A 15,681-nucleotide genomic window follows, 5' to 3' on the forward strand; every position below is an offset into this window, starting at 1 on the left:
GTTGTGATTGGCCGGATGGTGCCGGCCAATCACAGGTCTCAGCGGCATATATGAATCTATGAATATAAAGGACAATCGCAATGGGTGTCAGGATTGACACCCGTTGAGATCGTCCTTTAGATTGCTGAGATGCGGAGCGGCTCTCTAATGCGTTCTGCATCTCTGTTCTATACGGCTGGCCAGTGATGTGAATAGGAATTCACATTACTGATTCATATATGCCGCTCAGAGCAGTGATTGGCCAGCACCTTCTGGCCAATGACTGCTCTAAATGGCAAATATGAATCAGTGTTGTGAATTTCTATACACATCACTAGCCGGCCTGGAGTTCAGAGAAGAGATGTGAGCGCTGCAGAGACCTACTAAACATCTCAGGAATATAAAGGAGGATTATCAAAACGTTTGTCAAGAGTGACACCCGGGATGATCTGTGTATTAGAACAGGTAGTCGAGCTCCCAGCATGAAACAGTCTGTTCCATGCTGGGAGTAGTAGTAGTACCTAAATAATGTATAAAATAAAGAGACTAAAGTTTAAAACAAGTAAAAATCACACACACTTTATAAAACACATAATTAAAATACACTATTAATAAAAAGTTTCATAAAATTTATTATATTAAAAAAATATATTATTTTTCCAATTACATGGCTCCTTTAAACATTTTTAACATTGTCAGCTACATTTTTATGTCCCTGCCCGCTTACATAAATTGGTCCCTAATTGAAAATTAATAAAAAAATTTGTTCTAAAAAATATACATTTTGTTACGTACAATTTTTTCCATCCCTACTGCATCATTTTTATTATTTTATTTTTTGGTACCCAACAAAATTCTTTTAAAAACGCCCGCAGGGAAACTGCCAAAGAGGCCAAAAATGCAGTTTCCACACAAAGGTATAAAATGCCAGATTCAGCACTGTGCTTTCGGAGTTGGGGAGGAGGCATGAAACCAGCCAAAGGCTATGTTTCAGTACGGAATTCCACTGAAGAATTCCACAGGAAATTATGCCAAAATTAACTGCAAATTGACTTTAATGGGATTCCGCTGTCCCATTCACTCTGCACCAGCAATTCCACCCCGGATAATCTGTATTCCGCAAAATTTAAAGAACTGTCTTTAATGGGGGTATTCTGGCCCAATACATCTTATCCCCTATCCAAAGGATAGGGATAAGATGTCTGATCACAGGGGTCCTGCCGCTGGGGACCCTCGCAATCTGTTATTTAGCACCTACTTTTGCAAGCTCTCCACAGCGCTGGAGGCTTCGAGTGTGCTGCATGATGACCACAGGGCCATAGTATCATGACGTCACGACTTTGCCTCTGTGTGATGCCACGCCCCGCCCATAGACTTGCATTGAGGGGGCAGGGCGTGAAGTCACACGGGAGCGGAGTAGTGACATCATGATACACTGGCCCCGTGGTCATCACGCTGCCCACTCAGAGCCTCCAGCACTGCGTAGAGCTCGCAAAGTTGGGTGCTGAATGACAGATTGCGGGGGTCCCCAGCGGTGGGACCCCCGTGATCAGACATCTTATCCCCTATCCTTTGGATAGGCGATTATCATGTCTGTATTGGTCTGTGTTCACACACAGCTATTGGATTTGCTGTGTGTGAACAGTTTTATGTTCTCTGGTCAGGGAATAGTTAATGTCTCTGGCTTTTTCAGCCTCAACCTCTGTTAGCCAATAGCCTTTAGGGTGTGTCTTTTTAACATCAGCCCAGTCTAGAGTCTGGCTGGTGATTTACTTCATTTGATTCTGACTTGCTAACATGCTGGTGATGCTGCTAATGGAGGCTTGGTGAAACACTCTTTGTTTGAGCTTTTAATCTACTATCTTTGTTTTAGTATGCACTTTGTTTTGTCTGATTTTAGCCATGGTAGGTGGCATGCTCTTAGTGAATTTTAAGCTGTGTTTGTTTAGTCGGTTTTAGGATTTGTTTATCCTTTCTGCTATGTGTCTGTCCACACTGTTTTCTCTTGTATCCATTTATGTTAAGTTCTGTGTTTTATATTTCTGTTTTCCTACTGGGCCAGCATCCTGTCCACGCAGGTGAGTGTGCCGTTGGGCAGAAGTCTATTTGGATTTCTTATTAATGGCTTCTCCTATAGTGGAGTGGAGTGTCCAGTCTGTGTGTTCAGTATGAACAGTGTGCTATAAATTTATCCAGTGTATCTAGGCATCCCTGTCACCACTCCATGGGACTCTTTGTCTACTGGAGGTGTTCTGAAGGGATTGCGATTATTCCTGTCTTGTGTTCAGTGTGAACAGTGTTCTATAAATATATCCTGTGTATCTAGGCATCCCTATTACCTGTCCATGGGGACTTCGTGTCTACTGTAGGTTTGCATAGGGAATGTGAATATTCCTGTTTAGCGATAGATCCCGTTTACCTGTTCGTGGGGACTCAGAGGGCATTGTTTTTCCTGTGTCTACCGGAGGTTTTTCTAGGGGATTCAGCTTATTCATGTTTTGTTTCTGGAGTATGTTCAGACTCATCCGTTTTCCTGTCTGGTGTTTTGAACTCTATATGTTTATTAGTTCTATTCAGCTCTTTGGAGTTCTGTATATGACTACTGATCTATAGTGTCCTCTGTTCACGACCACAGAACTATAGTGTCCTCTGTTCACGATCAGTGAGTCCTCTGTTCATGTCTGCTGATAGTGTCCTCTGTGCTGCTCACTGATCTGTGTCCTCTGAACTTATGCTATAGAGTTCTATGTTCCTGTTTTGTTTCTGGTTTGTGACTGACTATTTGTTAGTATGTGTTTTTATTAGGCCCCTGCACTTTAGTTCAGGGAGGGATCAGTGCCCAGTTGTCAATCCACCGGTTAGGGCGGATGGGCAAGTAGGCAGGGAGAGATGTTTTAGGGTCAGTTTAGGGCTCACTCTCCCTGTCCCCTGGTCGGTCCCTAACAGGGATAAGATGTATTAAGGCCGGAGTACCCCTTAATTTTGTAGAATTTGAGAACACATAATTCTGCTGCAATTCTGCCCACAATTCTGACAGAATTCTATCAGAATTCCGCATCAGTTCAGCGAGCTTTGCTGAACTGAATTTGTCTAGAATCTCCAATATTCTGCCATCTTAACATAGCCTTGGGTTGCATTCACACATGTTGGATTTTACACAATTTGGCAGTAATTTTATCACCATGTGGATTTTTATAAATGCAGTTTTGCTGTATGTACATAGTTGAAATAATAACAGAAAAACATACCTTTTCTACAGTAGCAATTAAGCTGAAATGTATAAATACTGTAAAAAATCCTTTTTGAAGATGATCCATTATATCCACAGTAAGCATGCAATGGTAGATTTGACAGATGTAGTAACACAAACTAAGTGCAATTATAAAAGCCTGTATTTTAGAAAAAATAAAAAGATTACACAACTGGCAAATTATCATTTACAAATAATAGTTTACAAAAACTGATGCAAAAGACTGACAAAAATACTGCCTTGTGAAAAAAACTTAACTGGTTAGTAACAAAGTGTAAAAAAGTGTTTTTCTCATGTTGTCTTTGTCTTATGGCAGTCAGCAGAGAAAAAATACTAAATTAATATTCCTTAAATGACTTAGAATTATACAGTATGTATGCCTTATAGAATCCAGATATTATAAAATATTCACACATGTTTTGATAAATAATCCCCACAGTGCTTACAGGAGATTTTCTCTTTAACTGCATATCATAACATGTTTTTGATACTATTGCAAAGTTTAAACTACCGGTATTACAAAAAAGATGACATTGAGGGGCATTTACTAATCTTTTACTATGTAGTCTGGTTTTTACCCTGTTTTTTTCTGCTTCATTTTTGACTATGTGCGACAAATTTACTAAATTGCTGCACAACATTAATAAATTTGGCACACATAGGCAAAAGTGGGAAATTTACTTCATGTAGTAGAAAAAATAGTCTGTTCCTTTTTCCTGCTGTCTGAATAGGTTTGGCTGCTAGGTTTCCTTCTGGATCTTTTGTTTTTGAGTTTTTTTTTAGCTTTTTCACCACATCTAAATAATTCAATAACTACAGTGGTCCCTCAAGTTACAATATTAATTGGTTCCAGGATGACCATTGTAAGTTGAAACCATTGTATGTTGAGACCATAACTCTATGGAAACGTGGTAATTGGTTCTAAAGGCACCAAAATGTCATCCAATATAGGAAAAAGTGACAAAGAAAAATAAGTAGATAACTAATATAGAAAAAGCAAATCCTTACATATAAAAGTAAGAAAGATCTGCTGGGAGCTGTAAATCACTGTCTATGTCAGTGTTTCCCAAGCAGGGAGCCTCCAGCTGTTGCAAAACTATAACTCCCAGCATGCCTGGACAGCCAAAGGCTGTCCGGGCATGCTGGGAGTTGTAGTTTTGCAAAAGATGGGGCCACCCTGCTTGGGAAACACTGGTCTATGTAGAGGACAGGAGGGTCTTCAGGGGTCCTGTACAGTACAGGCAATGTCCCAAACAAGTAATGGAGTCACCCTCACCTGGTGTCCAAAAGAGCAGCTTACACCGGTACAGGTAAAGTGTACAGAACATGTAATACCAGACACCAGTCAGTGCATACACTTCAGTAATACAGGGGTTTTACCAGTGAATGCCCATTTTGATTGGTTGGTTTTTCCAGCCATTGACATGTTTCACAGATCTGAACTGTCTGTACATTGTATGTTGAGTCTGGTTTCAACTTACGATGGTCCAGAAAAGACCATTGTATGTTGAAACTATTGTATGTTGAGGCCATTGTAAGTTGAGGGATCACTGTAAATTGTAGTCATGGCTCAGAAGTGGTAAATGGTGTTTAGTGTGTGTGTGTGTGTGTGTGTGTGTGCTTATTACATTTTTTTTAACACCGTTTTTTTCTCCCTAAATGTACTTACACTTTTTTTTTTTTTGGTTACTTGTTCTACAGATCCGTGTATCCTGTGGACTCCTTCAGATTCGGTGGACTACTTCGATGACCAGCGTTTTTCTTTGCTTGATGTTAATAAAATGGTTAATGAGGGCTTGTGGGGGAGTGTTTTTTTGTAATAAATTTTTTTTTAAACTGTTGTGTTTTTTTTTATTTTACTTTACTAGACAGGCTTAGTAGTGGAAGCTGTCTTATAGACTGAGTCCATTACTAAGCCGGGCTTAGCGTTAGCCACAAAAACAGCTAACGCTAACCACCAATTATTACCCCGGTACCCAACACCACAGGGGTGCCAGGAAGAGCCGGTACCAACAGGCCTGGAGCGTCAAAAATGGCGCTCCTGGGCCTAGGCGGTAACAACCTAAATTACGCCAGCCTGTTACCGCCTAGGCCCAGGAGCGCCATTTTTGACGCTTCAGGCCTGTTGGTACCGGCTCTTCCCGGCACCCCTGTGGCGTTGGGTACCGGGGTAATAATAGGGGGTTAGCGCTAGCTGTTTTTGTGGCTAACGCTAAGCCCAGGTTAGTAATGGACTCAGTCTATAAGACAGCTTCCACTACTAAGCCTGTCTAGTAAAGTAAGGAAAAAACGCAACAGGTTTTAAAAAAATTTTATTACAAAAAACACTCCCCCACAAGCCCTCGTTAACCATTTTATTAAAATCAAACAAAGAAAAACGCTGGTCATCGAAGTAGTCCACCGAATCCGAAGGAGTCCACAGGATACACGGCTCGGAAATGAGAAAAAAAAAAAATGGGTTAGTACATTTATTATCACCTGCTCACACATCTCCCGCCCTGCACAACTACAACTGCCAGCTTGCCCTTACAGTAAGGACATGCTGGGAGTTGTTATTGTGTGGTGCAGGAGATGTGTGGGCAAGTGACAAGCTTGTCACCTGCCCCCAGCTGCAGGACTACAACTCCCAGCATGCCCTTACAGTAAGTTGTAGTCTTGCAACATCTGGAGGCAACCTGGTTGGGAAACGATCGTCGCTGGAGCCTCGGAAGGGTAAGTGAACGTCTTCGCCGGTCCCCTTCAGATGTTTAGTTTTGCAACAGCTGGAGGACTACAGTTTACAGACCACACACCAGTGGTCTGCAAACTGTGGCCCTCCAGCTGTTGCAAAACTACAACACCCAGCATGCCCTGACAGCCAAAGCCTTTTGCTCTCAGGGCAGGAGCCCGGCTGACATTACAGTGCAGCCGCCCGGGCTCCTCGCTACCCCCCCTTGTTTCCCGCCCGCGCCGCTCAGCTCCCGCTGCTACAAGACTACAACTCACAGCGTGTCCTTACTGTAAGGGCATGCTGGGACTTGTAGTCTTGCAACAGCAGACAGATGGGAGTTGTGTGGCGCTGGCAGGTGAGAGGGGGGGATGTAAATCACTGTAGTGTCCCGGTAGCGCAGTGAGGGTAGCGGGGAGAAAGTATGTCGGAGCCCGGGCGGCAGTAGCTTTTCCTGCTCCATGTTGGAGCTGGAGTAAATTTAGTCATTTTTTACGGCCGTTGTGACAGTTTATTGCGCAACTGCGACTGTCTCAGTTAATAAATTCCTGACCACTGCAAGTAAAAACTGAAAACTTGCGTAAATTAAGCGAGAATTTTTTTTTTACTTTCTAGCTCTTGCTAGAGAAAGTCGCACAATTTATAGGGTAGGCACAATTGCGACAATTTTGCGCCAAAAATAGTCCGAAAAAAATGACTAAACCCCTTAGTAAATGCCCCCATTATCTCTAAATTAAAGCAAAAAAAAAAGTAGAATTCTGGTGTTGGTTAATAAGCCTCAGAAATATAGTTATTATTACATACCTCTACCCAATTCCATGCTTCCTGCCAGTAGCTTCTGACACCCCTCTGAATCATACTATTCAATTGTACATAAAAATAGGTAAGTACCATTCCAAGGTATATCAACTGTCAAAACAAATACAGAATTATTTTCCATTCCATACACTACGTATTAAAGTCATTTAAACATATCAATTCTTCAGTGCTCTACCATGTAAAACATATATCTCAGACCTGTATAAACGAAACCTGTCATTACTTTTACACTGCCTAAACCATATGTCGTAGGAGCAGTTCCAGGTGGCTTCCCCATCCTACTACTTGGGTATAAGGAGCAATCAGCAAAGGCAGGTGGGATGGGGAGAACCAACTGGAGACCATCCCGATGACTCATGGTTCAGGCAGCATGAAAGTAAAGACAGATTCTCTGTAAGTTGATAAGGAGTTAAAGCAAACTTTTTCAGGTATGTATATGTTATAGCATTAAGAGAAAATAGCAGTCGAGCAGTTTACCCACTGTTCTCAGGCCCTCATGTCCATCACACACGCACGTAAGCTGGAGCAGCTGCACAGAGTTTAAAGAGCTGCCCCCCGTAAGTATGTAGATGTATTACAAGTAGATAGTAGATCCCAACCAAAGCAAAAACCAGCAGATGGAATCTAGAATTATAAAACACTTCATTTGTAATTCATAAATAAAATCTGTCATTGTACAACAAAAGTCTAAAACCATATGTCACCAGCTAGATGCTGTTCCCACAAATAGTTTTTTTATCTGTTCAAAATGCATCTAGCTGGCCATGCCTACGTTTAAAATGTAGTTGTACACCAACAAATTTTAATTGAATACAAATAAAAGAAGAGTTTCCTTTGCTTGGGATCTACTTAGAATAAATCATGCTCTATTATCGATTGTTATGCTCTATTATCGATCTGCATACCAGGGGCCAGGCAAGTATTCTGGGATATTTTCACAATTTCTATTTTTTGTTTGCATCACTTTGCATAATTTTCAAACAGTATCCTGCATTACTGTTTGGTATTGCTGTGTTGTGTCATACAGATCTATGTCTGGCATCCCTTTATTTTTTCCCATTATGGTGTAGTGACACATTAGGGACATACAGGATGGGTTCCAGTGGAGGATACCACATATTTTTTTTACATGCTAAATAAAATAAATTACCTCAAATGTCATAGTAAAGTAATCCATAAGCGTGGTGATCCGGTAGATCCTTACGGAATCTATATGAGGTGAAGTGATAATATCCCCTGAAACATGTATTTCTGTGAGCAGAGACACCATGGTGAACAGATTTGTGGGAGGGTTATAAAGAAGAAATTGTACAACAACTGCTCTTGTTCGTCTTTCTATCCACTGTTGGTTCCTTATGTTCCATAGGGCAGTGTGGGCAGCAGTCCTATTATTCCAAAGATAAAAGTAATGCAGACAGTATATATGATGCACTAAAGCAAAGTAAATTATTTAGGGAGATGAAAGTTTCTGATTTGTATTAGCATTTACCTTGATCTGCCCAGATTTATAACTGAGTCTTTTTCATCATGGCACTGAATCTTGGCACACTGGTAAAACATTTCATCCTGGATCCTCCAGGTACTAGGTTTATCTTTGGAATCCACTGATGGATGAGGAAAAGCACAGTTGAGAAAGTCTGATGCTGAAAATGAAGGAATCTGTAAGAAAAAAAAAAACGATATGATTTAAAAATGAAACAAAATGAGAAAAAGATTTCATTGCAATCCCACATTTTTAACACACTATACATTAAATCACCACTGTATTGTAACTTGCATTGGCTATTGCAAAAAAAAAAAAAGTAAAATGAACAAATTAGCCAAAATAAATACATTTCAGTTCAGAAACCTCTGGCCCCCCTGAGTGACTTTAAATATTTTTTTCTTGCTTTTTTGAGGTTTCAGCTACATAACTATACTATACTATAGATGCCCAAACAGCCCTTATGCAGACATTAAAACCTAGCGGTATGTAAACAGGTCAACATTGAAGATAACCATCAAAATGATCTCAGTTAAAGCCTTCAGGATTCTTGATTGAGTTTATGTTCGCACATTGTAAAAAGAAGCTCCAAAAGAAGCCTTAAAAGAAAACCAGTTTCTGTTCAAATGCTCTAAAAAAACACAATAAAAATGGACAAGTCCATTTTTTTTTTTTTTTTTTTTTTTTTTAGCAATTCCCCATTAAAGTAAATGGGTGCTGTAAACATCCCTGCCTTAGGAGCTTCATTTTGGAACTGATTTTGTGCTACATTTTCAGCACAATTTCTGAACATTTCCCTAGCTATCACTAGCATCTTACCATACAAGTCGAATGATTTGCAATGTTTAATCGTCTCATGACTGGAGCTCCAATTATATTAAATTTCCCTTCAATTGGTCCAATCTGCAAATTCATAAAACACCGTTTAGAAATGTATATCAGTAAAAAATGTGTTATGTTGCAGCCTAAGTTACACTTTAATATACTGTATTACATAATTCTTATACATTATATTGTAGTGTACCAGTTAATTTGCTTTATTTATTTTTAATAGGTTCAGACATTTTGTACTGATAAACTGTATAATATATCTTCATAGTGTTGGGGCTCCCTATTTGTGACACAGAACACTAAACTGCATTTTTACAACATTTTATGGTTCTTATGTGTGTCCCTGTATTGGGATCTTGACCACATTGATACTGTTACTGCGGAACTGCATGTGGTTGAGGCAATATTCAAGCTCACACATGAACATCAGAATAAACTAAGTTAAATTAGTCTAATTAAAACTGTAAAATACCGAAAAAAATACTATAAAGTCAAAAAACATTTAACTGCAGCATTTATGCAACTACACTGCATTTCAACCTCACTACAACTGCAATGCAGCCATATGATGTGGTCTCACCTTATTTCCCTGTTAGATCACAGAAATTATAACAATCTTTCACATGGTATGTATAAATAAAAATCCACGTGTGTCTTTATAGGTTTTATGTATTTGTAATGGTGATTATGTTTTTTTTCCTCCAAAATTATCAGCATTATTAGGCTCGAAGTGTGCAACATATTTGCTTTTAGTCTTCATGCTAATGCTTCCTGTTTTCTGCTGGATCATACAGAGATCATGTGGATCTTTACTAATGAATATATAAAGCTAGTTAGGATGTTGAGGGGAATTTGCCAGTAGGTTTATGCTGAGGTCAGCATAAAGTAGTGTGGCACGTGTTGGTATAGAGTTTTCATAAAATCACATAACAACAAAAAAGGACAGGGCACAGTCAAAAAGTGTCATGAAACTTCATGTATGAAAGTACAAGCAAAACATGTACACCTACTGTATATTCACTTTATTAAAATGTTATCTTCTCTGTATTCTCAAAATACACAAGATTACATAAAAATAATGTATCATGATACCATTCCAGTAAGATGGCCTCACACCATGGTTCAACCCGAAAGTATGTAGTTTAATATAAGTTACCTGGCCGTGTGAAGGTTCTTCGTTATACAATTTATTCCAGTACAGACCGTCAAGTAAGACATTAAAGCAATAGTTCCACCAATGCCCCTCTGTTTTGATTTCACTAAATGGCTGTCTAGCATTTCTATGAGGAAACATATTGGTAAAACATGCATTTAACAACAAATGATACAAGTAAACACTTAAAGTTTAGATCAATTTAGAGATATATCCATAATAGTGACAGTACATATGAGTTAGCTCTCAGTTAAAGGGGATATTTCAGATGATTTTATACAGCGTAACTAATCACAGTGTCAGGTAGAAAATAAAAGCATAGGCATACTTTTAGCCAGCTATTTATATTATTCACATATGCAAAGGAGCAGCATGTGCCCACAGGTAGTGCTAATCACCTAAAGTTACTTAGTTAAATAGCTCAAAAAGGTTGACAAAATAAGAGTTCATCAAATATAACCATATGCGGTCTGACTAGTGATTTATACAGAGGCAAAGATATGTTCCTATCACAAGCCTCTATCCCTCTCTTGATACATCCAATGACTTTATTAGCCTTGACAGCTGCTGCCTGTCACTGATCACTAAAGTTGAGTTTACTGTCCACCAAAACCCCCAGGTCATTTTCAGTGGTAGTTTAATCCAGTGTTTTACTATTTAACACATAGTCATTCATATTGTTGCCTCGGCCCAAGTGCATAATCTTACATTTATCCACATTAAACTTAATTTGTCAGATTCCTCAGACCCCTGTGGATGATTACCCTCTGTGGTATTCATCTTAACCAGTTTATAGTTATCTGAAAGTATTAAAATTCTACTTTGTAATTCCCCTACAAGGTCATTAATAAACATAATAAACATAAACCCAGTACTGACCCCTGCAGACCCAATTAGAGTAGGTTCTATCAATATCCACCCACTGTTTCCTATCATTGAACCAGTTGCTTATCCATTTACATATGTTCCCTACATCATACAGCACTGGGGTTATCAATCAAAAGCAGGAGGAGAGGGAAAGCAGCAATGGGGGATTGAAATACTAGGCAAATCTAAAGGTATGACTGCGAAGGTACTTTTACTCCATATGTAGCACTGTGGTTAGTTACATTATGTGAAACCAACTGACAGCTCCCCATTAACAGCTATCTGCCCTGAGTTCCCCATAAATAATAACTTCTGATTTGAACAAACATGCATGGTATTTTTTAAAGGAAGTGTTAAATCAGCTACTGCCAGAAAGCCTTTGAGCAGCTGTTTATCTTCTGTAGAAAAAGAAAGGATCAGTAGTCAACATCTCCCTGGGATTGTCAGGCTCTCCATATAAACATTAGAACACAGCATGCGTGACTAGAAAGCATGTGCTCCATAACATAGTGTCCCCATATCATGCAGAGTAGAGGATTTAAATGCATGAAAAAATTATCCTTGACTTTCATGTATGTACTTTCTGCCATGCCTTTTCCTTATCTTCCAATTTTGCATCCACTTCCAGGCAGTGGAAGAGAGAGGTGGTTTGTGGTAAATATAAATGCAAGTACACTAAGCGATTGTTTGAGCTAGTGATTATGTGTCTGTATACAAGAGTGTGAAGTATACAAGTGAGTGTAAGTATAAAAGTGAGAGGGACTTAAAATGTAAGGGAATACTGTAAGAAGTATTGTGAGCAATGTTGAGTGCTTTTCTGTGTTTTTTTTTTCTTCTCTTTCTCTGTCCGGGAGGAATACAGTTGGAGAGAGGGTGGAGTAGGTAAATAATTGGCAGCTGATAAATTGCAGCTGTTTGCAGCCAGCTATCCTTTGCATCCAGGCAGGCACTAAGCAATTGTTTGAGCTAGGGATTGTGTGTCTGTATACGAGTGTGAAATATACAAGCGAGTGTAAGTATAAAAGTTAGAGGGACTTAAAATTTAAGGGACTTTAAATTCAGGGAGTTTAAATTTAAATATTTTATTTTTATTTTTTTTTACTGTTAATTTTTGCAATCCCCAAATCTAGTATGGCCTCCATGTTGAAAAATGAAGTCCAGTGTACATCTTGCACAATGTATGCAATTCTTGAACAGCAGGTTGAGGGTGCATATAATTGTGTGAGATGTGTGCGAATTGTTCATTTGGAAGCCTAGATCCTGGATCTAGAGGAGCAACCGGCAACACTGAGATGCATTGACAACCTGGAGAGGAGTCTCCTGCTCACTGAGCAAGTACTCTCTGGGGTAGAGGTGGGGGACGATAGTGGGACAGTGACAGGATAGTGGGTTACAGTTAGAAAACGGGGTAGAGGGAAAAGTGTCAGGGAGGCTAGTCCTGAACTGGCACACCGCAAAAAGTTTGCTCGGTTGGCAGATGAGGGGGATGCAATTTCAGAGCTAGCTAGCACTGCTGCAGGACTCTGCCTCTGACCGCCAGGGGGTGTCTGCTCCAGTAAGGAGGGAGGGAGTAGCGCAGGGAAGGCCAGACAGGTACTGGCAGTGGGGGACTCAATTATTAGGGGGATAGACAGGGCGATCTGTCACAAAGACCGGGATCGCCGAACAGTGTGTTGTCTTCCTGGCGCTCAAGTTCGGCACATCGCGGATCGGGTTGACAGGTTGCTGGGTTGGGATGGAGAGGACCCAGCAGTCATGGTACATATTGGCACCAATGACAAAGTAAGAGGTAGGTGCAGTGTCCTTAAAATGATTTCAGGGACTTAGGCCACAAGCTGAAATATTACCTGTACCACGAGCCACACCAGAGAGGCAGCGGGAGATTAGGGAGGCAAACATGTGGCTCAGAAGCTAGAGTAGGATGGAGGGGTTTGGGTTCATGGATAATTGGGTCGACTTCACTGTCGGATACCGGCTCTACAGTGGGGACGGGCTGCACCTCAATGGGGAGGGTGCAGCTGTGCTTGGGGAGAAGATGGCTAGAAGGGTGGAGGAGTGTTTAAACTAGGGACTGGGAGAGGGAACCTACAACATAGAGGGGGAAGATAGTGCAGATAGAGAGGGGAGACTTATTAATGTACCTGGGGTGGAGCAGAGGGAGGGGTTAGAATAGTTAATAGGGATAGGATTCATAGGATAAAAAAACATACACCATTGAATTGCATGTTGACTAATGCCAGAAGTCTGACCAATAAAACTGACAAACTGGAGTTGAATATGTCTGAGGAGATTATGACACAGTGGGTATAACAGAGACTTGGTTGGACGATAGCTGTGACTGGGCGGTCAACATACAGGGTTATAGTCTATTCAGAAAGGGTCGGACAAAATGGAAAGGGGGAGGAGTTTGTCTTTATGTAAAGTACAGTCTGAAGGCCACACTGCGGGAGGACATTTGGGAGGGAAACAATAATGTGGAGTCAATATGAGTAGAAATATATGGAGATAAGGGTCTGCTAAAAGCCACCAAACATAATGGAAGAGGCAGAAGATCAATTACTTAGGCAAATAAACAGGCAGCAAATCAAAATGATGTGATAATAATGGGGCATTTTAACTATCCTGGTATAAACTGGGAGACTGAGACCTGTGAATATCATAAAGGAAACAAATTTCTGACTATAGCTAAAGACAATTATCTCTCCCACATGGTGCAGGCCCCGACCAGAGGGGGCGCCCTACTAGACTTAATATTAACCAACAGACCTGACAGAGTAATTAATGTGCAAGTAGAAGGACACCTAGGAAATAGTGATCATAATATAATACATTATAACTTGTTCTTAAATGAGGGAATCTCTCGAGGGGTCACAAAAACAATGAACTTTAGGAGGGTGAAGTCCGATTAACTCAGAAAAGCCCTTCACAATATAAAATGGGATAATCTCCTCAAAAACAAGAATACTGACACTAAATGGGATACTTTTAAAAATATCTTAAATTCTCACTGTAAGATGTATATACCTTATGGGAATAAAAGGGTCAGAAATAAAAGAAAACCAATATGGATGAATAAGAACGTTAAGGGGACAATAAATGACAAAAGTTAAGCACTTAAACTACTAAAACAGGACGGCAGTGAAGAAGCACTAAAAAGCTATAGAGAACAATTTAAAATATGCAAAACGCAGATAAAAGCCACAAAAATAGAGATAGAAAGACTCATTGCCAAAGAGAATAAAACTAACCCCAAAATGTTATTTAACTATATAAATAGCAAAAGGGTAAAAAATGAAAGTGTAACATAGTAACATAGTTCATAAGGTTGAAAAAAGACCAGAGTCCATCAAGTTCAACCTATATCCCTATTGAGTCCCAACTGAGTTAATCCAGAGGAAGGCAAAAAAAAATAACTTATACTAGAGGTAAAAATTCCTTCCCGACTCCAAATATGGCAGTCAGAATAAATTCCTGGATCAATGTTCTGTCCCTATAATTCTAATATACATAACCAGCAATGTTTTTACTCTCCAAAAATGCATCCATACCCATTTTGAATTCTATTACAGAGTTCACCATGACCACCTCCTCTGGGAGATAATTCCAGTCTCACTGCTCTTACAGTAAAGAACCCCCGTCTGTGCTGGTGTAGAAACCTTCTTTCTTCTAAACGTAGAGGATTCCCCCTTGTTATAGACAGTCCTGGGTATAAATAGATCATGGGAAAGATCTCTGTACTGTCCCCTGATATATTTATACATAGTTATTAGGTATCCCCCTAAGCCTTCTTTTTTTTTTTTAAACTAAATAACCCTAATTCTGATAATCTTTCTGGGTACTGTAGTCCACCAATTCCCCGTATTACCCTGGTTGCCCGTCTTTGAACCCTCTCCAGTTCCACTATATCATTCTTGTACACTGGTGCCCAGTACTGTACACAGTATTCTATGTGTGGTCTGACTAGTGATTTGTACAGCCTTAGAATTATTTCCTTGTCGTGGGCATCTATGCCCCATTGAGGCACCCCATGATTTTATTTGCCTTGGCAGCAGCTGCCTGACACTGGTCACTACAGCTAAATTCATGGTTAACTAAAACTCCCAAGTCCTTTTCCAGGTCAGTCGTCCCAAGTGTGCTCCCATTTAATACATAATCCCAGCCCGGATTTTTCCTCCCCATGTGCATTATCAGTGTTGAACCTCATCTGCCACTTCCCAGCCCAAGCCTCCAACCTATCCAGATCCATTTGTAACAGTGCCCTGTCCTCTATTGTGTTTACTGCTTTACAGAGTTTAGTATCATCTGCAAAGATTGCTACTTTACTATTCAACCCCTCTACAAGGTCATTAATAAATATATTAAACAGGACAGGACCCAATACTGACCCCTGTGGTACCCCACTAGTAACGGTCAACCAATCAGAATAAGTACCATTATCAGCTGCTGAAGTTGAATTGTTGTTTTCTGTCTGGCAACAGTGTCAGTGCTGCTGACATCTCTGCTTGTCTTGGGAACTGCACAGAGTAGAATTGGTTTGCTATGGGGATTAGCTTCTAAACTAGGCGGTTCCCGTGACACGCGTCATCAGAGAG

At 40.1% G+C, this 15,681-nt stretch overlaps 1 protein-coding gene across 5 annotated transcripts in view; it reads right to left on the bottom strand.

Moving 5' to 3' along the window:
* The window catches only part of PKD1L1 (polycystin 1 like 1, transient receptor potential channel interacting), a 329,432-nt gene that overhangs the window by 29,045 nt on the left and 284,706 nt on the right, over positions 1-15,681 (bottom strand). For all 5 annotated transcript variants that reach the window (XM_056520283.1, XM_056520285.1, XM_056520284.1 and 2 more), the window contains 6 exons: positions 10,226-10,349; positions 9,058-9,141; positions 8,245-8,414; positions 7,906-8,140; positions 6,741-6,845; positions 3,228-3,368 (listed from right to left, as the gene is read on the bottom strand). In XM_056520283.1, the coding sequence (XP_056376258.1) occupies positions 3,228-3,368; positions 6,741-6,845; positions 7,906-8,140; positions 8,245-8,414; positions 9,058-9,141; positions 10,226-10,349 (859 nt within the window). The remainder of the gene's footprint in view (positions 1-3,227; positions 3,369-6,740; positions 6,846-7,905; positions 8,141-8,244; positions 8,415-9,057; positions 9,142-10,225; positions 10,350-15,681) is intronic.

Source organism: Hyla sarda, chromosome 5 (genome assembly GCF_029499605.1).
Source record: "Hyla sarda isolate aHylSar1 chromosome 5, aHylSar1.hap1, whole genome shotgun sequence".
In the NCBI taxonomy this organism is placed as follows: Eukaryota; Metazoa; Chordata; class Amphibia; order Anura; family Hylidae; genus Hyla; species Hyla sarda.